General features: G+C 35.8%; 1 protein-coding gene across 1 annotated transcript; it reads left to right on the plus strand.

Moving 5' to 3' along the window:
* Positions 1-3,553: 3,553 nt before the first annotated feature.
* Positions 3,554-3,864, plus strand: LOC105289653 (cytochrome c oxidase assembly protein COX19). The gene is given in 2 exon segments (XM_011356420.2): positions 3,554-3,806; positions 3,808-3,864. Coding segments are annotated over 2 exon segments (279 nt in total). The 5' UTR covers positions 3,554-3,584.
* Positions 3,865-9,277: the final 5,413 nt, after the last annotated feature.

Below are 9,277 nucleotides of genomic sequence, written 5' to 3' on the forward strand. Positions count from 1 at the left end.
ATTAAATGCTCCAATCAAAAGATAGGGTGGCTGCATGGATAAGAAAACAAGATCCTTACATATACTGCCTACCAGAGACACACTTCAGATCGAAAAACACACGTAGACTGAAGGAAAAGGGATGGAAAAAGATGTTTCAGAAAAATAGAAACAAACAAAAAGCTGGGATAGCCATTCTTATACCAGACAAAATAGACTTTAACACAAACGCTGTAACAAGAGATAACCTAATTGTCCCACTTCCAGGTATTTATCCAAAAAACCCCAAAAACATTACTTCAACTACTACATGGGAATCCATATATTCATTCAGCATTGTTTATAATAGTCAAAATATGGAGGCTTCCTGGGTGTCCAACAATGGATGAATGGATAAAAAAAGTGGTACATAAATACAGTGAGATATTACCCAGCCATAGAAACAAATGAAATCTTGCCATCTGCAATAGTATGATTAGACCTAGAGAGTATTGTGCTGAGTGAAATTAAGTCAGACAGAGAAAGACAAATGCCATATGATTTCACTTACATGTAGAATCTAAAGAACAAAATAAATAAAACAGAAACAAACTCATAGATACAGAAAACATTTTGAGGGTTGCCAGATGGGAGGGTGGTATGGGGTGTATGAAAAAGTGAAGGGATTAAGAAGTACAAATTGGTAGTTACAAAATAGTTATGAGGATATAAATTATAGCATGAAGAATATAGTCAGTAACATTGTTATGACTATATACGATGTCAGATGGGTAATAGATTTATCGGGGCGATCACTTTGTTAGTTATTAAAAGTCGAATCACTATGTTGTACACCTGAAACTAATATACTATTGTATGCCAACCGTAATTTATAAATGAAATATTTAAAAGTGAAAATAAATAAGAATGCAAATAGTATATACAATTTAATTTTGAAAATTCTGTTTTTATGATTCAGAATCTATTATTTCATATAAATAATTTTGTTAGAATGTCGATTTTTCATTTGAAAATTTATATGCTAAACCAAAGTAAAATAAAATTGAGATTTCCTATTATGTGTATGAATTTGACAAACCATTTAGATGAATTATAAATAGTGAAAACTTAATTCGACAAGTCTTATTCTTTAAAATATATTTTGAAGAAAGGTCTTTCAATTGGAGATAGAAAGACAGTGTGAAAATATTTGTTCTGAAATAATTATAAATTTCAATGTGAAAATATTTAGAATTTGAGAATAGCCTTCAATTAGCATAATGTTCACCAAGCTTGCATGTATCTCAGTATCTATAGAAGGAGTATTTCCTCACTGAACATATTATAATTTAAAGAGAAGTCACTTGAAGGTCTGGCTATAGGAAATTTTAATTAAGTAATTAATATGACAGTTAAAATGTATTTTCAGAAAAATGACAATTACTCAAATTAAAGATGCAGATTAAAGTGTATGAGTATACACCAAGAATAACAATTTTGTTTATTTTAATGTATAGGTAATAAGATTTTTAACTTGGTTTTAATATACCTAATATCTGTTAATTTTATTTTTTAGAAAAACTTTTATATATGATTTTTCAGAATAAAACTATCTGAAAATAAATCAATATTATAAAGCTAATTGGTTAATCCATAAATAAATATTTCAAGACATGAATACATTTCAATTATTTTTTGCACCAACTTTCACTCTCAAAAGAGTCTTAGTTTGGGTGACCTATGACCTTGTTACCCTAGGACACACTGATCTGTTACTCTTCAGTTCAGGATAATCTCATTTTCCTCCCTCCCTAATCTCAAAAGCATTCCCCAGTTTTCCAGAGACTCTCCTCCCCTCCTCACAGACCCAGACCCCTCAACTACCACCCTTCACACTAGCATTAGCTCTCCAGTAGATTTTCAATTCAGAATATGGTAGAAAAAATTGTTGACTTCAGGCAGCTTCTGCCTTTTTAGGTACTGGAGAGAACAAACACATTGTGCATCAGTTTAGAAGAGGAAGAAAATGTAGGTCAGCATTGGCAGTTAACATCTTATATAGTATACCACTTGTCTATAATCATAAAATAATTCCTTACTTTCTTTGTAGCCCATCTGTTTCCATAGTTTACTCTTTCTCGTAATTTCTGCAACCTTTCCCCTCTGCCACCTTGAGCTGCTTGGGTGTGGTCCAGCCTGGAATCATAATTCTAGTCTAAGAAATGCTATTTTCAATTAGTAATCTTTCTTCTTTTTTAGTTAAGGATTATTTGAATGATATTTAAAGCAAAATAGATGCTAGATAAGATCTGATGAAAAAAGAAGGGGCTTATGATGTCCCAGCAGAACCATACTGCTGATCTGAATAGCTACAACAATTGTTGGTTTTAAAGAGGTGCCTTGCTGACTTAAAATAGAATGATCAAAATTGCCTTTGTTATAATTCAGACACACTCAAATTGATTGACAGTCAATTTTTGTATAAGAAATGTATCCTGTCTGCATAATATCATTACAAAATTAATCAGCAGCATTCTGTTTATACTCTCTTATAGCAGATCTTTTACATTGTAATATTTGTGTATCTGTCTGTCCCTCTCACTGGACTCCAAGCTATTCAAGAATTGGGATCTTATCTTATTAATCTCTATATCCCCAGGGCACAAAACAGGCACTCAACAAGTAATTGCTGAATGAAGGAATCATAAATTCAATCATGTCTATAAATTCTCATATCACAAATACTGATGCAGATGAATTATATGCATCATTGTTACATGATTCGTCGCAAGTCATCTGCCATGGAGAAGCTTTTCTTTTGTCTCATTAGCATTATCAAACAATATCTATACAACTTGCACCAATCTTTAGAATGACCAAGACCCTACCCCATAATATTTAAAAATTTCTTTAGTATTTTTCTTTCACATCCAGTAATTCTATAACCCAAATTGCAATGTTATTTCAAGTATAAAAACAGTGAAAAAGGAAAATAATAACCTTTCAAAGTTTCCAGATACTTTAAAGATCAATCACCTAGTACAACTCCTCTTAATTAATAAATGAATCAACTCTTACCCAAGGAAACGTAATTCATCCAAGTTCACATGATTGGTTAGTAATGAGGCCAAATTAGGGTGGGAGGCAGGGGGAAAAAAAGCAAGCATCCTAAACTGTCCCCACCCACCGCGCCCAAACGATGTCTGAAGTTAACTGCACTTGGCAAAAGGAAAACAAACAGTAACAGAAATAAATAGGAAGTAACAAAGAAGAAATTAGAGTAAAAAGTACCTAAGGAGAGAAATTTACTTTATGCAATAGAGTTACTTTGCAACATTTATGTACAAAACTCCTTTTAAAATTTTCACATGAAATGAGCCTTGGCAATTTGAGGTAATCCTGCTTTAAGTTAGTTTCCCCAGAGGATAGACTTTGAGCATCTGAGAGCATTTGAGCATGTAGGACGTTTATTAGAAAGTGCTCTTAGAGCAACACCTGTGAGTGTTTGAGAAGCATCTGTTGGGTAGACGTAGCATTTAACTGTGATACAATTGAAACAAAGATTCAGGCTCTCCCCACTGGCCTGCGAACTGTGCGCATCGTGCTAGGGGTCAGGTGTCACCATCATGTCGACAGCTATGAACTTCAGTTCCACAAGCTTCCAGCCGCAGCCCCAGGACAAGGGCATCTTCCCACTGGACCATTTCGGTGAATGTAAAAGCTTTAAGGAGAAATTCCTGAAGTGTCTCCATGAAAATAATTTCTAAAAGGCTTTGTGCAGAAAAGAATCAAAAGAATATTTAGAATGCAGAATGGAGAGGCAACTGATGGCACAAGAACCACTGGAAAAAACTGGGATTTGGAGATTTGATAGATAGAAAATCAGAGACAAAAACTAAATTTTGATGGGAAGAAGACTGCCGGGATGTGTCAGGGGTCTCTGGGACAGATCGGTGGTGTTAATCTTACCACCCTGAAAGTTTACTTATGAGATGTTGCAACTGAGAAAGGGGCATTGGGAATGCCCTCGAAGTACCCCAAGGAATCAGAACAGACGTACCTCCTTGATAGGCCTGCCTCGTAGCTGGGGGAGTGGCTCGTCCTCTCATCCCCTAAGAGTGTTAAGTTTTATCTTTAAATCCACATGTGTGATGGAGTCCCTGGGGAGGCCCATGGGGGACAGGAGGGGAGAATACCAAGGTCTCATTAGCAAGTGAACTCAGGTCTCCGGTAAAACTGTGGCTTTATATTATAACACTCTGAATATCTTTACAAAAGGAAAAAGAAACAAAGATTCAGCCAATTCAATGGGATGCTATGAAACTTGGATGACCGTTCAAAGTTGTTCCCAAGTAAGGCAAGCGGGCTAGGCTTTGTACTTCCAAGTCAACCAATCAATGGATTCAAGCTGAGAGCAATTCTTGAGGAAGGATTCATCTATGAGTCCTCAGAAGTCAGTCTTCCTGGAAGCTAGGGTAATAAATATGTTAGTTCTGAAGAGGACTGATCAATGCACCGTAGTATTCACTACTTTCCACTCCTTGTGCCTCTCAGATCCACTTACTTCAGATAATAAATACACCCCCACTGGGGACAGTTACTCCAGGATTCAAATTTGTCTCTTTTAGAAAAAAAACTTGTGATAAGTGAGACTCTCCAATGTAAGAAGCTGCTACAGCTGGTCAGGAGGCCACAACTGATATTTATTATTTCCCTCCTCCACCACCACTTTAGATGCATTTCTGCTGAAAAGAGTGGCTAACTTGGTGACTTAGACCCCTCATCTTTTATGGGAAAATGTTCTTAGTTCTATGCCTGTTCTGACTATTTCTCATTTATTCTCAAAATTGATCCAAAGAGTACCAAGAGATGGCCTATTTTATCGCCTGAATGTGAAACATCCTTCCCAACTGTGCCCACTATATATATATAGCTCTATCTCCTCCAGGTGATCACCATCAATTTCTCTATCAGGATAGTAAGTCTTCCCAATCTTGCTGGTCTCTTGGTAAAAGAAGCCCAAAGCAATGAGGTAGCAGCCATACTTTAAAGTATAATGGAGTATTTGCTGTGTTCCCTAGTGGAAGCACTCCCCTTTGGGTATTATGACATCTAGACCCACAGAATTAAAAGATATGGGGATGAGGGTTGTAAAACACAAATTATCCAAGTGGGTTATTGGAAATAATGTTATGTGAGGCCATTCCTTCCCTTTTATTCTCAGATGAATAAATTATTATTGGGTATATAATAATGTATAACGATTATTGATTTAAAGTCCATATTGTATTTTGGAGGAAGGAATACTAATGTTAGAGAACATCATCTGTAAACTGGTGCCTCAGATACACTTTCAAATGTCCATTCCATTGCTCATATACCTACGGTCACACTGTGTGCTGTAAAGTGGGTTCCTTGATCCAAAACAATGTTAAGCAGAATTCTGTTAATCAAACAAATAATCTAAAAATTTGTGGATGGTGGAGCTGTCTGAAGTTCTGCAGATAAGGTAAACCCACATATGTGAAGCATGTGTTGATTTAAATCAAGATGAATTATTGCCTTTTCTAGAGTACTAGGGATCCAGTTAAATCACTTTGACACCAAATAGCCTACTGGCCTTCTTGAGAGATGGTGCCTTGTTAATAACTCAGCATTGTTATTTGTTCCTAGAAACTTACATATTCAGCAGCCCCAATAGCTAGCTCGGCTTTGCTGAATGCAAGCCCCTGTCGTTGAGGCTAGGCAGATCCACATCCCTGCCACCCATGGCTATTCTGTTTATGCCTCCCTTTTGCCAAAACTGGGTAGTTGATGACCACATGGTGGCTGAAGTCAACTGGCCAAGACATTCTGTATACTTGTTTAGTTCTTCTATGAATGATCTATTGACAAAACTATCAATTTCTATTTTTTTTACACTTCATGCTCACTCCCATAGATCCATCTATATATCTCATTCCCAGAAAATCATTTATTTCTGATCATCAAATCTTTCTCCATCAAGCCCTTGATCAATCTGATTTATCCATCACTGTCCATAAGCCTACATATAATCTAACCTCAGGCCACTTTTTTTTCCACATAGATGTGTATTACTCAAAATTATACCCACTGGGGGGATTCCCCCCCATCCACGGACCACCCCTATGTTGATCTGTAGCATAGTAAATACATTAATTTTTAGCTGGCGTGTCAATCCAACTCATTTTATGATATAAGCTAAGCCTTTCCTTCCTCCATCAGCTATTCATAATGAATTCCCCATATACCATAGGTGCATGATAAATGAGACTCTCCAATGAGACAGAGGTACATGTTATCAGTCTGAGCCACCTGCTTGTGTTGTTTATTGTACCCTCTGTCCATGATCATGAATTAATGCTGCCATGATGAATTGCCACTGGACTTGATCAACATATGAGTAGATGAGTTTGGCATAACTCAGTTCTGCATAGTTATTTGACATTCATTTAGGTTCTCTGTCTCTATCAAGACCCCTAGCATGTCATCACTGTTAATCTAATAGAATATAATTTTGCTCTGCAGATGGCATAGTCTTGTTCCAGAACATCAACAGGTCCATATTATAAGTCTCCATTTAGGTAATGTGAAAATACCATATAGTGATTTTTTTTGCCTACCACAGATACCTTTAATACTATGAAGTCTGCTATCTTCAAGGTGAAGGGGGTAGAGGCGGGGAGGTCAGTGTAGTAGGGCTACTTGTAATATAGCCAGAACCTTCTGCAGAATGCTTTCTTGTTCTGTGTTCAACTCAAAGCTGTTAGCCTTCTATGATACTCCTCTAATAGGAATTGTGTTTTCATTCTTCGTGGTGGGAGATGAAAGAAACAATAAATTGTCCGTTACTGTGCTGATGATCTGGCATGTATTAGATCACTGAAACAAATTTCACAGGTGTAGCAAGTCCCTGAATTTTCATAAGGTTTATTGTCCACCCTCTAGACTATATGTATATTAAAAATGCCACCAGCATAAATACTTCTACTTCATCTAGTCTACTTAATATAGTTAAACAATATAATATTATATGGATTGTCCAAAGCACTTAGTTCCCCTCTGGGCGTATTTATGACAGAATAAGATAATTAACATAGCCCTGGGATAAGACTTTTACAATATATTTTTGTTTGTTACATATGAATGTTAACTGCTCTGGTTTTCCTTCCCATTAGCAATGGGAAATAATGCATTCATCAGAACAATGGCTGCTTACCAAGTTCCTGAAGCTTTGTTATACAGAGCCAGTACTAGAGTGGGCTAAGTAAGACACTAGCATCAGACACAAAATTTAAGGAAACACAAAAAATTCAGTAATCAAAATAAATAATATTTTAATACAATATTTTTAAAATAAAATTATAATGATTTTATCATCAAACAAAAAAAATCATGATGAATAAAATATCAAAAATTTTAGTAAAAACGGAATCAATAGTCCTAATTTTTCCTTTTATCTAAAGCTCCAATATGGCTTGGTGTGGTGCTGTTTCTGATTGCCTTTATTTTTTTAAAAGATGGTTACGTTTGGAATATCTGTTGCAATTGGAGCTATTATTTGTTTGAGTTTGTGGTAGTTCACTGTTATCTTCCAGAATCTATCTGACTTTTATTGTTGGGGGAAGACAAATGAATTAAATGGAAGATATAACAGGAATCACCATTCCAGTCTTTTATAGCCTTAAGCAAAGTTTATGCAAAATTTTCTTGATATACTATCTTGGCCAGCTTCAAAACTTCTATTAGGGATTCTCCATTTCAATAGCTCTTATTACATAGATTATTGAAATTAAATGCAGTCTCTGCATCATAAGTATGTATTTGAAGACTAGAGAAAGGTCTAATAGATGAGCTCATATACTTAGTGTACTCAAGACTCCATTTATTACCTGGCCTCTATATGCCCCCAACATAACAGAAAGATGGTGGTAACCCTCGAGACAATTATGTATCAATATCAACTCAAACCCTGAGCCCAACTGTTCTCTAAATATCTGGCTATCCCCCTTTCCACATGTATGGTTATCCAAATAAATGGATATAGGTCACTCTGAGTAAAGACTGGGAATTGTTATGCACAGTACATTTGCTTTAGTTTTATGAGTTCCTTCCTCCTAGGAAACTGTTTTTTTTCTTCATTCAGTGGTATCTAGAGGACTTAAAATTGGTTCATATCATAAGTTGAGTAAGAAATTGTGACATTTTATGGGGCAGCAACCCTCAGCCTCCTAAGCATCCATCCTTGAATTCCTTTGATTGTTATAAATTCAGCAATATCCTTATCAGTTTCTAATTTACATTTTTCCTAGGGCTACCATATCCTATCAGCATCTCTATATTTCTATGTAAGTCAGCCTTGCTAGCTGCCATTCTGACCTTGCTTCACTACCACTTAGCCTATATTATTTCATGATTCTCATTTTATCAGGGATATTTTGGGGTCTCAGATACCAATGTCAACTCTGCTTTCCTTCCAATATTATGTACCAGCATCTTCTGCCATTAGTCCTGATCTTCAGATAACAGTCCCCATTGACCTTTACAATGAGTTAGGAATTTCTCTGACTTTATCATCGTGGAAAATAGAACGTCCTCCAGGCTCTTGTGGAACATAGTCAGCTGGTGAGTTCGCAGCTCTTATGCAGTATGTTCACTCTGGCAAACCAAATTCTTTGACTTTTTAAATTTTTCTTCCGCCATCTGACATCTTATTTTTGACATTTGTATCTCACTTAGTGAAAGCCATCACTTTCTCTCAGCTTCTAAGAGGCCACATAGCAGTATGTTAACATTATCTTATCTTTGCTAAAATGTATTACCTGTATCATGAGTGAGTGCTTGCAATGGTCCACCTTCCTCAGTCCCATACATAATTTCTGCTAAATTAAATTAATTTAGCTAAGTCTTATAGTTTCTTCGGTATGTCATTCTATTTCTCCCTTAACAGAACTAGCATAAATCAGGCTGGATTATATTATCACTTAACCCTTGTTGTTAGCCAGGACTGGAAGTAGTGGAGACTCTGAAGGGGTAAGATGTTTTGTCTTGCAAGTCAGAGGATTGCATTGTCTTCAAATAAAAAAGGAAGACTGACTTTTAATATAGAAGAGTAGACTACTTCTGAAGACTAAGCCAATACCATAGACTCTACAGATAAATATTTTCCAAGTGCATTAATGCACTAACTAACTTTTTTGTGATAATCATCTTTCAATACATATCTATATCAAATCATCATGTTGTACACTTTAAACTTACACAATTTTATATGTCGATTATATTTCAATAAATCTGA

This window comes from Pteropus vampyrus, unplaced genomic scaffold, assembly GCF_000151845.1.
Source record: "Pteropus vampyrus isolate Shadow unplaced genomic scaffold, Pvam_2.0 Scaffold26, whole genome shotgun sequence".
Classification (NCBI taxonomy): domain Eukaryota; kingdom Metazoa; phylum Chordata; class Mammalia; order Chiroptera; family Pteropodidae; genus Pteropus; species Pteropus vampyrus.